The 13,456-nt window shown below is 39.5% G+C and overlaps 1 protein-coding gene across 1 annotated transcript; it reads right to left on the reverse strand.

Moving 5' to 3' along the window:
* Window positions 1-826: 826 nt before the first annotated feature.
* LOC104281150 (splicing factor, suppressor of white-apricot homolog) lies at window positions 827-13,452 on the reverse strand (the record flags this gene model as incomplete). The annotated part of the gene is made up of 7 exons (XM_009879051.1): window positions 827-962; window positions 1,796-1,904; window positions 2,344-2,576; window positions 6,867-6,952; window positions 9,890-10,027; window positions 10,558-10,727; window positions 13,334-13,452. Coding segments are annotated over 7 exons (991 nt in total), but the record flags the coding sequence as incomplete, so codon positions are not given.
* Between the last annotated feature and the right edge of the window lie 4 nt (window positions 13,453-13,456).

Below are 13,456 nucleotides of genomic sequence, written 5' to 3' on the forward strand. Positions count from 1 at the left end.
CAAAATCCGGCCAGGCCAACCCAATACACCACCATTTCGAGCATCAGAATTTACAAAATTTGCAGGAGCTTTTTACGAGGCCTGCATTAAGCAGCTTCAAAGAAACTGGAAAGCAGACACATGCAGAGAAGTTAAGATAACGTTGCTAAAAATTTCATAGTAAAGTTGATTCTTAAAAGAGGTTATATACAGGACAGGATTTAGATGTTCTGAAATGGTTTGAGAAAAATCTAAGATTAAAGATTTGATAATAATTTAGAAATAGGAGAAAGTCTTGATACGTGACATCTACTCCTGTATTAAAGACTGTCCTCTGTAGCTATGGAACTTAAAAGTTAGTACTCCATCTCCGATATTTTTTGCAGATTTTTCTTAAGTGTTAGACACTCCAGCAAAACTGTCCGAAGTCCATTTACCATCTGCATTTTTGCTTAAAATGGTAAGTTTTTTTTACAGAGAATCTCATGAATTGCTTTAGAGGACAGTTTTATATTCAACAGTGAAGGCATTCATGAGGCTTCATTAACAGAAATTGATGGAACATATAAAACAAACTTTAAAGGTACTGTGCTAACCATACTCAAAGACTGGAGACTTGGCCCTCCTGCCTGCCCACCCTCTCCACCCCACTCCTGTTTTTCCTAAGCGACAAACAATTCAACCGGCACTCGGGGGAGGAATGCACCTTCAAAGATTCAGGATATTAAAAAAGAATAAATAGCAGTTACGAAGGATCAAGCACAAAGCTAACGTATTTTCTTCCTACCAGCATCCACACACAATTCATCAAGCCCCGCCACCAGCTGCCTGATCACAAAGCACTTACAATCAGAAGAATATTCTGCCTGGGATGTCTGTACAGCTGCCCCATCTGCTGACTGGGGTGTGGAGGAGTTATTATCTGATTGTGCTTTCCGCACCAGTGCTGCAAGTGGATGATCAGGGTCTACTACCTTCAAAGGCTGAAAATAATTTGAGAAAAAAAAAAAAAAATTTGAAGTACGTATTTAAAGCATCTACCTAACTTGGAAAGTAAATTTATCTCTGTTAGTAGACATCACTAATTTGTGCAAAATGAAGTTACTGCTTCTGTGGCTCTTGCATCCGTTTCTTCTTTCTTTAAAAATTAGTGGAAAACAACTAAAAAATACTTTAATGTGAACAGAAATCCATGATATTAAAAAAAAAAAGAAAATGTGGGTATTACTCTTTCTCGTTTACCGGGCTGGGACAAGACACAGAACCTGACTTGTCTAAATACCAGGCAGCACCACTGCCATTCCTCTGAAAGCCTCAAATGTGTACAACCATCTGTCATTCTCATTATCCCATCACTGTTCAAACTCAGAAAACAAAAATAACTAAAACCAGCAAAATTTACATTTAATGAATAGTACATTCCCATGAAATATTATTTGCTGAAACTATTGCTTCATGTCAACATTTTATCTACTAAAATCCAAAAAGAAAACATCCTCTCTCAGCTTATATACAGAAGGCATTAAATATCTTAATCTCTTCAGCTTCTATACAGGTTCTCTGGGATAAATCCTTGAGTGATGCCCTCAATACCAGAGGGCATCAAAAATAGAAATATAATTCATTACAAATGGAAACAGAGCAATTTAAGTAGGAAAGGTAACTCAAAAGTTCACCAAAACAGACTTAAATTACTGAAACACAGTCTGGGGAAAAATATTTTTTGTTAACAAAAGATCTTAAAACCTGCACACAGAATTTTTGTGCCCATTAGATGTTTTACAAGGTAGAAAATAATTTTGATGAGGTCAAGTACCTTCACGAGCTCTTCGAGCCTACTGCATTTTTTAGATGCAAAGAGACTTGGGTGCAAGTAGTTTCCATCATCATCGTCGTCGTCATCGTCTTCTTCCTCAGATTTGACTCTTGAGTCTAAATAAAAGCAAAGTCTGAATTTTATTTGGGTTTGCTATGGATTTGTATTGGGAGAGAAAGATGGCACAGAACAAGCACGTGTTCTTAAGAAACAACAATTTTCATAAATCTGCTTGTTCACCAAAATCTAGATCCAAGAAGATATTGCCAGCCATCAATAAAACTAAAACCTAAGTGCAGAGACCAACTCTCCATTGGACTAGAGCTATAAAAGTGCTTCTAAAAGCTCCAAGATTATATCAGCTCTTGTATCTGAAAGTTTCCAAAACCAATCTTTCCTTTCAAAAAATCTCCTCCAATTTAAGCATCCCATCCATCTCAGCGGCAGGATGACAGCATTGCCATCACAATGCACCACCAAGATGTGGCTGTTTTACCAAGAAAGGCCAGCGTGATTCACGTCCTGAAGACATCCACCGCCCAAGCCACAACTTACGTTTTTTCTCATCTGCTTTATTTTCCGAAGGAGCAGCGTATCGTCCCTCTTTCATAGCCTTCTGAATGAATTTGTAGTAGGGATTGAGGTAGTGGTCGAAGCGCAAGAAGTCAAACTGGGAGTTGCGTGCTTGCTTGGCTTTTAGCATAATCTCAAACTGGGCTCCCTGCTTGCAGACAAAGTTTGCAGTTCGCTCTATAATCGCGTGCATTTTCGCTGTGGGTGGCTGCAAGAATAAAATAACATATATTTATATTTTCATAAGCAGCTTGTAAAGTGTGTTAGAACCTCAGAGGAAACTAGAAAGAGCAGCACCCCTGCACCTCTTCTCAGCTTTCTCTAGCAACTCAGTTTCATAATTGCTTTCAACTAGTGGAAGCGTATCAGCACTAAAAATCCAGTCCCAGTCTCCCCTAGTGGCTCATTCACTTCCTTTGGCAAGATCCTCTCCCTCTACCAGCACAACCGTTCGCGCCACTGCCCACCCAGTTGAAGAGGGGAACAAATTCTGGCTGAGGTTGATGAAACAAAAAAAAATTCTTTTAAGCCAGGTACATTCCGTAGCCACAGAGACACTTCTGCTGGCACAAGGCGGGAGACAGACGTGTTTCTTGACTCAGCAGAGCCAACTGGAAGTGGCCTTAACCCTATAATACACAGAATCACAGAACGTTACGGGTTGGAAGGGATCTTGAAAGATCTTTGTATGGTCTTCCTCCCAACAGCTGTCCTTCCTTCTGTTATCACCAAAAGTGCAACTATTGTTCCCTAACTAGAAAACCTAGGATTCTAGGAAAGACCTTGCTAGGATGCTAGGAAAGAGATGTTGCATCTTAAGACCAAGAAAAGGATTGCAATTCCCACACAGAAGCACAGAACGTTACGGGTTGGAAGGGATCTTGAAAGATCTCTGAAGACTCACCATGTATGGTCTTCCTCCCAACAGCTGTCCTTCCTTCTGTTATCACCAAAAGTGCAAATATTGTTCCCTAACTAGAAAACCTTGTTAGGATTCTAGGAAAGACCTTGCTAGGATGCTAGGAAAGAGATGTTGCATCTTAAGACCAAGAAAAGGATTGCAATTCCTATCTGCTGTCACATTCCCATCAAGAGTCATGGAACACTTCAGCAATAAAAGAAAAAAGAAAATTAAATTAAAGTTAAGCATCCATGCATTTCCACTCCTGAAATCCCACCTAAGGAGCGCTGCCATATCAAACCTCAAAAGTGAAAAGAACAAGAATAAAGTTAAAAAATGAATGAACTTTGCCATTCGCTGTCTTTAGTTTCACACTCAGACAGCTCTGTTTTGTCATGAGCTCCATAAAGTGTAGAAATGCATACTGTGTGTACCTATAAAGACAGAAGTGTCACATTAATGATTCGTTTTAGCTTTGCATTTTTACAGGTCTAGATAAAAAAGTATGTTGCAAACCTCCGAAAAAATCTTTTTCAGAAGATTAGAAATTGACAAGACAGCGATGTTCTATTTAGGGAAAAAAGTCTGAATGTGATCAAACAGCACATTTTTAGAAATTATTTTCAGACAATTGGATCCTTTACTGGAACAACATGTTCAATATGGAAAATAACTGAATGCTTCAAGTTTTACTTGTCCCTCTAAAATACCACCAGAGATTATCTTAATTAGAGACAATGAAGTTCCCAACAAACTGATAACATTTTGTGTGGTGCCAGTTTCAGTATTTAATCATATATCAAGTTTTTCTATTCCGGCTGCTCTTAGGCAGAAATACAAAATACACTTAAGGCTGAGAGATTCATAAACAAAGCTACAGATCAGCAAGGAAGTTCAAAAAAGACTCTATCTGAAATTACTATCCGGTCTTGAGTGTGAAACTCCTATCACTATAAGCTCTGGAAAACAGGCACTATGAATACAGATGCTTTTAACTGACTTGTAAGATTATCAACACCACCGATCTACAAAACTTTGGAAACCTTACAAAGCACAGAACATTAAATGGCAAAGAGAGATGTCTATATCATAGCCATATTCTAGTTCGTTACTACATCCACTAAAAGCACTAAAAGCACTAAACATTCAAACTCTGAACTGTTAAAACTTCCGAAAGTTCGAGTACTTGCCAGAGCAAAAACCCTTCTGAAAAATACTCCAGTGACACAAGCACCATAATCTAATCAAATATTACGTTCCAATCTTTAATTAATACTATAATTTAAAGCTTTTCATGTGTGAGTCCCCCTTACTGCAAATTAAGCAACTATTCTCCAATCTTCAATAAGCCTGGAAAACAGTTTCAAGTCTTAGGCTGATTCCCCATACTCTCATCCAGAGAAAAAGCAATTTTCAATCTCTCCTCATAAGTTTAACTGATAATTTCTTCTTGCAGCCTAATTCCACAGTATCTATGCACTTCTTAAAATGCAACAGTCAAGAACAGTCACCTTTGTCCACAACCCTGATGTCAAGAGTTTCAGGCAGTGGAATCCCTCCAGCACCCTCAAGCCAGCTCTCCTACTCTACATCCCAGAACGTCGGTACCGCTGCAGCGGGAGCTGCCGCACAGCGAGCGCCCAACAGCTCCCTGCAGACTCTGGGTCTTTTTTTGCGGTAGCGCTGCCCAACTCCTCAGCTACCTCCAGCTAACATTTGCACTTTGCATTGCGCTGTACCGCAGGAACTATTTTCTATCCGTCTGTACTGAACTGCACTTTGCAGACTCTGAACAAAGTCCCCAAGTCAGGAAGGTGATTCTCAGATTTTATCTGCTTCCTCCCCAAATAATTCCAGTTTACAAGTGTCCTCCTCTCACCGTAACCATCACTGACTGTCAGGTCTTTCACCTTGAAAGGTAATTAGCAGCAAACTCAGGAGAAACCTAGAACACCCTGTCATTTCCACAAATCAGCAACCTTCTCTAATCATTTGTGAATTGACTTAATGGCAATGGAATCGATGATTTCTCTCTCTTTTTCTTAAAATGAGGAAGTGTTTTTAAAACATGCACGTAAGACCCCATCAATAACCTACTAGGCTTCCATCCATCGTTAAAAAAATACAAAAAACACCCCTTAAGGGGTAAAACCAAATTACTTGCCTAGAACAACAACAACAAACTAAGGCTTACAAAAAAAAAATTTCTCACAATTCCCATTCCAAGCTGTTTTCAGAGCTGCTGTCCAAACATTTTGGGTTTGTTCAGTTTTTTTACTCTTTTGGGGGGTTGTTTCAATTTATGCTTTTAAGGAAAAAACAACCAGGCTCACATTTACTTTCTGTTCATTTGAATATACTGGAGTTAACAGCTGACTGAGAAATTATTTCAGTACATCCCATGCTGCATTCTGCAACTTACATGTAAAATATATCCTAAATTTCAAAACAAAATTCAAGCAAATCAGCCATCTATACCAGCAAACACTCTTTTACCAGCAGTTACTTTTTGGAAATATGCTAAACAAGCAGCTTCTCACTGAGAACTCAGTGTTCTTATCCTAAAACTAAAGTATAACTCGTAATTTAAAGACCATAATGTATAAAAATCTTGAACTCAGAAGTAGATTTGTAAGCACTTCACTAATGAAATGTATTATCAGATTGTAAAGTAGAGGAAGCAAAATTAAAACAAGTAAAGTCACACATTATGTTAAATAGCTCTTATTTCATTTAAAACCCATAAAAAGGATAAAAATTTTCCATTAAAAGCTAATGAAGTAGAAAAACACTCTTACAGAAATACCCTGTATTCACTATGAGTTATTCTAACAACGTACTTTTGAATCTTTACTCGCCAAAGTTGAGAAGGCAGCTCAAACATAAATCAACACTTTCAGGACCATGGTACAGGAGAAGGAGTATTGTGTGACATCCCAGTATCTTTTATGAAACTTGAAATAAACTGAAAATCCTCATGGTTACAACCGTATCCACAAGCAGGTGAGGCAACTGTTTAACACCCTTCAGGAAAACCACGCAAGTTGCAATTAAGTTTGCAGGTTACCACGTAGCAATTCTGGTAACATCACACAAGGAAATAGCTTCTGTAAGCCGAAGTTATTTCAGAATTTGCTAGAAATTGCTCTTCGCCTTGAACAGGCTAGGCATAAACACAGCCTTTATATTTGATCATTTCCTACCCACTTAAGATTCAGACTCTATTAAAAAGGCTCCAGAAAAAAAATCTTGACCAGAAGCAATCTTTTGGTTTAATGGTCCTTCATATCTTGAATGTCAACCTTGACATCTCAGGAAGTATCCATGAACAACTGCCTTTTTTCTGCATCATCTAAACCAATATCACAAGTCATACTAAACACACTTAGCAATGCAATAATTTCAGTGTGAAGATTCAAGAGCTGACAGAACTCAAGAATTCAGGAAAGAACATTTGAAATCAAGCTACTATCACAAAATAATAAAAAATGGACCACACTAAAGTTGATGAAACAAACAACAAAAAAAATCAGTAAAGCACTGTAAACTCCTTGAGAATTGAAGAGAACTTAGGATGCACGAAATGCACACACATACCAGTTCCACGTCAGAAGGTACATTCAGGCCTGGAGGGGCAACAAAAGGCTCTTCATTTTCTTCTACAATTTCTGTCTGAGCTGTTTCTACAAGAAAGGGCAGAATAAAATGCTATAGGACAAAACATGTCAAAGTACCCAAATGTTAACAAAAAAATATTAAAATAAAGTATATCTAAAAGGATGTGCAATCAATGAATTTATCAGATGATACTGTAACCAGCACTTGCACTGAAGACATTCAAATACAGTTCCTCTTTTTAGAGTTGTGCAGTTTAATTAGGATGGCATAAATTATGCCTTAATAGAGGTATTAGGAAGAATAAAACCCTATAAATCTTAGCTCTGACTGCAGTGCTGAAGACAAATGAGTGTCAAATCAACGGGAAACGATTCTTTTGCATTATATTACTTCTGGTTTTTACAAGAAAATCCATGCAAAACTAAGGGTAACCATTTTCAACGCACTGGGCGAATCGTTTCCTACCGATGATTAAAATATTACAAATATCCAATATCTCTAAAGCTGTTAAGACATCTGATCTACCTCAATTCAGTTCCCTGTAAATCAACCATTTCAGCCTTTGCAAACAAACTTAAATACTTTCATCAGCTTCTTAACCCTAATGAAATTTGTACAAGAATGCAGTGGGGACACTAAAATCCACTTTCATCACCTACAGAGACAAAGTAGTTGCCTTAATAACTGATTAAGTGTTGCCACTCATCTGCAACTTCACTCTAAAGTTGGCATTTAACATATCCAAATATTTAACAGCTTTATGACATGAACTACTTATCTAAACCAGTTATTCTTTCAGAAAGGCCAATCTGTATTACATTGTTATTTGGTTTACCAGAAACATTCCCCTGATAACATCTTGCTTTACATTTTTTAACAGCAGTAGGAGTGGAAAGTGTGCTTTTTAAAGTAACTTTTAGTATTATCTATGCCAGTTTTATCCTAACAAACCAGATACCACAAACTGTGTGAAAACCTGACTATGGGAACTCTGGACACCGCCAGCAGAGCAGCCCAGCCACGCGTGAGCTGTCAGAGCAATTACCGCACACAAGCTCTTACCCATGCAAAAAGAGAGTTCACTTTTTTATCGCTCTCAGTCGGGCTGTTGTGGTGTTTTATTTTTTTTAAATGAACTCAAACAGTTTAACTTTGCAAAGGCACACAGAGACTTTAGCATGAAAGAGAAGGAAGAAGCAGCAAAGCAGGACAAGACTGTTTGTTTTGGCAGCAGCTCCAGCTAACACTTGAGGTGTTCGCAGAACTACAGCCCCTAATCCACATTACTGTTACCTGGATCTTTCACTACTAGATTTTACTCCCCCATGATTTATAAAAAAATCAATGTTAAGAATTTATAGTCCTGTATTATTGGAAATTGTTACTACGGAGCAATCTACTGCAATTCTGTACATTTCAGCTACAGCAAAACATAATATTGATGTTTCAATCTAACTTTTCGTCCAAGTACTATTAAGAGTTACTAGAAAATGCCCCTTTGTTATCTATCATTACTAAAAATTTTCTAGAAGAAAATTGGTAAGAAAGCTCACAACTGAGACAATATTCCATTGACCTGCTACACGGATTCTTGTCAGCACCACTGAGAATTCTTAGAATCACAGAACATTTTCAGCTGGAAGAGACCTTCAAGATCAACCTTTTCCTCGTCCTATCCCCACCACTAAACCACGTCCCTCGACACAACATCGATCCTTCTCTGAAACCTCTCCAGGGATGGTGACTCAACCACCTCCCTGGGCAGCCTGTTCCAGCGCCTGACAACCCTCACGTTACACCGCAAGATTTTGTAATAGCTTAGCATGACACTTCCACGATGCATCAAATATTAATTAATGAAAAATTAACTTGTTGGAAGACCAGATAGTTACATCTCTCTCTGCCAACGACTAAGTTGTCACATTTTAGCATTATTCCTAAAAATATAATATATCATTCCAGATATTATTCTAGGAAAGGAAATGTGGAGCAACCTAAATACAGCTTGAACTCATGACAGTCAAACTGCAGACACGTTCCTCCCTAACATCTCCAATTTCTCCGCAGCCTTATCCCTACCCCAGACCACACGACATGAGAAACATCCCTATTACAAGAAACACTAAAAAAAAAAGATCATAAAGAGAACTTAGAAACTAACTGCTTATGGAATCTACCAGACAAATGGAATAAAGCGAATGAAAACCCCGAAAAGACAGTGCAACTGAGCACCAGTGTTGAAGGGTACAGGAGAAACTCCCAGTAGGACTCGAGCCGCACGGCCACTGCCCTGACACAACCTCTTGCGCACGGCAACACTAAATAAGCTTTAGCACCTAAAATATTCCTGCACCGTAGCACACACTATGGTCAAAAAAGCAAATTCCATACCATGGTAGTTTGACAACCCAATTATTAATTAAGCAATCCTAATTTTTAAAGGCATAGTTCAGTAACACTTGAAAGTTTCCTGAAGATTTCACATTAAAAATGTGAATTTATCATAATTAAGGATGGGAACATGAGAACCTGAATTCTGCATTTTTAAAGATCCTGGAGAGGAGCACGCTTTGTGGAAGACAGACTTGTTGATAATAAATGACAAAATCTAAACCTAAACCCCATATATTCTGGTTAATCATTACTCTGTGTTTGCAATGATCTCTTCCTTCCTGACCAAGCAGCACAGCCTTCACAGTCACCCTCTGTGATGAATTACTGGGTTTTTTTTCTGCATAAGAATCTGGAAGACAGCAGAATTAAACTTCCTATCCCGACTACTGTAGCACTGACCACGCCATAGCAGGAAAACATTTAAGCGCATCAAGAGGGAAGTTTGCAAAAACTGAGTAACAATTCCATAAAGACTTTGCTGAAATGCTGCCAGCTTTTTCCACTTGTGTTTTGACAAAATACCCATTTTCAATCTTCAACTGCAAGAGAGAGACACAGAGGTGCTACGCTCTCCCGCTCAACTGACGCTCGCTATTTTTGCCCCTCACCTCTTTGTTTTGCGGGCTGATGCTCCTCCTCCTCAGTGGGTTCTGAAGGGTCATAATAATCACTGCCATAACGGAATCCCACTGCGTTATAGGTACCATCCTCTGCCAAAGCTTCACTCAGTCTTTTATATTCCTCCTCTTGAACAAAAACGCAATTATCCATCATTAGAACATATTTAAAAGCTAATTTCTTAAAAAAGAAAAAAGAAATAAAAGTAGTATTTCTTACTTTAGTTTTTAAATGAGAAGTTTTCACCTAATCATTTTAGCTTTCATTAAAAACCGAACAGAAAAACACAGCATGTACACATGCTGACCATTTATTTCTTCCTGAAGAGATAAAGGCTGCGGGTTAAAACATTCTAATGTAGTTACGCATACGAGAGAAGAGAGTTTCATTTATACAACACTGAAATCGTAACAGAATGTGTTTATTTTGGGGTCTGAAATCCAAGTCTGCCCTCAGAATCTGGGCAGTCTCTGTGTGGATCTATATTTAAACTATCCTGAGGTCCTCTCACACACGCAAAGACTCCCGTTTTTCGAATCCACTGGGTACTGTCAAGATAACATCAGAAAAAAAGAGAGTATAAAATTAGGAGTAAATTTAATTTCATAATTATTTCTTTAAACATGTGCTAAACTCAGGAAGTTTCCTTTAGCAATACCTTGCCTCGCCTCCTCCTCAAGCAAGTCCGTATGCAAGGCTAAATACCTCTCTTCATCACAGAGGGCTTCTATTCTAGCTTCCTCTTCAGACAACTGATAGTCTCTGTTCCACGTGGAATATTCAGCATCGTACTCAGAAAGGTCATGGAGGTGACCCCGCCCATCATACCTGCAGGATGAAAGAGCTGGTCAATGCAAAAAACTTAGGGCTTGGGTTTATGCGACTACTTAAATACTTACCCATTAAAAATGAAAAAAAAAAATACTTATATGTTAAAGCATATTTCCTTTTAGAAGTTACGTTTAATTTTGCTAATCATTTGTCACCAACTAGCGAAAATTTGTTTAATAGTCTAAATTCCTCTCAAAGAAACTAATAAATTATTACAATTAAAGGCAAAGGTATCCTTTAATAGTTTAAGTGGGATCCATTTCCTTAACAGCTCTTACCGTACGTGCTTCAACCAACCAATCAATGTCACTTGCAAAATACGTTTTTCTGGAAAGTCAAATAGCTTACATTCACACAAACCCGAGTACATAAATACCTATCCGTAAGAACCAAACGGCCGAAATTTCCTCGCTTCTTTCTGCTAGTCCCGAACTCTCAGGAGAGATCTTCACCATAGAAACTTGCGTCCATTGGAGGTAAAATCATGGCTAGGCTCGGCCCCTAGCCATTTGGCTGAGGAAATAAGTTCTGGGTTATGTGATAGAGAGACACACATACATAGGAACAGTAACATAAACATGCAATTTAAGGAGGTTCACCGCAAAAACGGCCAAGATCAATGACGTACAGTTCCTCTCTACTAGGCAGAAATAATTTCATTCGCAGGAAAAGCACTGCATTGGGATAATGTTTAGGCATCGGCAAGAGAAACTGATTGAAAAGTAAAGTGACAGTAAACTCGACTCCGCTGAAGTGTCTTCCCACACACAACTCTTGACTTGTGCCAACTTGCTAGACCCAAAACAAAGAAAGTAAATATTCTTATAGCAAAAAAAAGTTAAGGAAACACGTAGGTCTGGTTAATCAAGCTCTGTCCACAGTCAAACTTCAACCCATGTCTTCTCATAGCAATGTACTTGTCTCAAATTGATGAAAATGAAGACTTCCTGCTGCTGGAGGTAAAAAGAATCTAAGCTTCCAAAGGAGTTTGTAAGATCAGCAATTGCAGGCTACCTTAACTTACAAATGTCTGTTATTCGGGTTTTTCAGCATACGTACAAACAGGCACATACTCAGTTTTTGCTCCCACCAATTTCCGTAACACCTGCAACCTGGGGAACTGTCACACAGGGCCACAAACACGGCCTCTACCGACAAAGCCAACCTGCCCCAGAGGTGATCTGGGTGAGAAGCGCCCATCGCGACACTTCTCGCGAAAGGGAAGGAACTGCTCATAGCTACAAACATTTATGGTTGTCTTATCATGTTTATTCCAATTTAACAACCTAATTTCAATCAAAAAAATCATTAATGGTGTAAATCCACAAACAGCGCAAGGGCATTTCCTTTTTCCTTCAGTCTTACGGAAGGAAATGAAAATATCTTCCCTTACTGATATTTTCCCAAGCCAAATACAGCTTAACAACTGTAAATCAAAACAGGAAATCCATGTGTAGAAACAAAGCAATGATGAAACTGAGGGAACAAATTGGTGTAAACCCCCAAACAGCGCAAGGGCATTTCTTTTTCCTTCAGTCTTACGGAAGGAAATGAAAATATCTTCCCTTACTGATATTTTCCCAAGCCAAATACAGCTTAACAACTGTAAATCAAAACAGGAAATCCATGTGTAGAAACAAAGCAATGATGAAACTGAGGGAACAAATACCTAGAGTACGCCACGTGATCCTTTTCAAACCCAAATCCTTCCAACTTTCCCACTGAGGTTTTCAGGGTCAGCCACAACTCTTTAACGTTCTGTGCTCCACTCGAATACACCCAACGTAACCTCCTCGTTTCCCTCTCTCCAGAAACAGATTCAGACAATTCATTCTAAATGAATTTATTTCTAAGTTCAACCCTGCGCTGCCAAAACATCACAGAGACCAGAAGAAACATCCAGGCAGATTCTATTGCTCACTCTGGCCATGAACCTACACCTACCACAAAACAACCAAAAAAAGACACCCTTGTCATAAAATTTGAACACAAGCACGCAAAATCAAAGCCTATTACAGTGAACCATGGCACAAGGAAAAAGTAATTAGGCCAAGAATTGCTTTTGGGGTATTCCACCAGCAGCCTGCTGCCAGATTACCTGGGAGAATTAAGAAAATCCCATCTCCTCTATGGTGGATAAACACCTTCCCACACTGCGCCCTTCTTTCTCTCTCTGAGAACACATAAAGTGCCTGATAAGCATTCCCAGGCAATGGGGCTCCCTTGGTCTCCAAGGAAGAAAAGATGACGCTTGTGGTTTGCCCTGAAACGGAACAGACCATTCCCACTCTCCACTCCGCCCTGCGAGCCTTGCCCTAACAAGTGGATCAGAACGACCAAACGCACAGCGACTGTCAGGAGGGGAACCTCCCAGCGCTGCCAGAGCGGGGAACCCCACGTTCCCGTTGCCGAGGAACGGCCCCGCAGCGTCACAAAAGCAGCACCCGAAGCACTCCACAGGAGGGGCTGCCCCCACACGTCTGCCAGAGAGAGCCCTTTGTTCACCCCCCGCCCTCAGTCGCCCACAGCATAAAGGGGGGGAACAGAAAGAGGCTATAACAGCAGATCTCGCAGCAGAGTCTGGGGGGTTGTGTTACACCGACCTATCGATCATGATCTTGGGGTCTCCCATCCAAGGAATAAGGTGTCGCCCCTGCTCCTGGTACTGAGCCTTCTCATCATCTCGAAACAGCTTGCAGGCATAGCCGAACACCAGCAGCTCCACA

The sequence above is a fragment of the Apaloderma vittatum genome, unplaced genomic scaffold, assembly GCF_000703405.1.
Source record: "Apaloderma vittatum isolate BGI_N311 unplaced genomic scaffold, ASM70340v1 scaffold24871, whole genome shotgun sequence".
In the NCBI taxonomy this organism is placed as follows: domain Eukaryota; kingdom Metazoa; phylum Chordata; class Aves; order Trogoniformes; family Trogonidae; genus Apaloderma; species Apaloderma vittatum.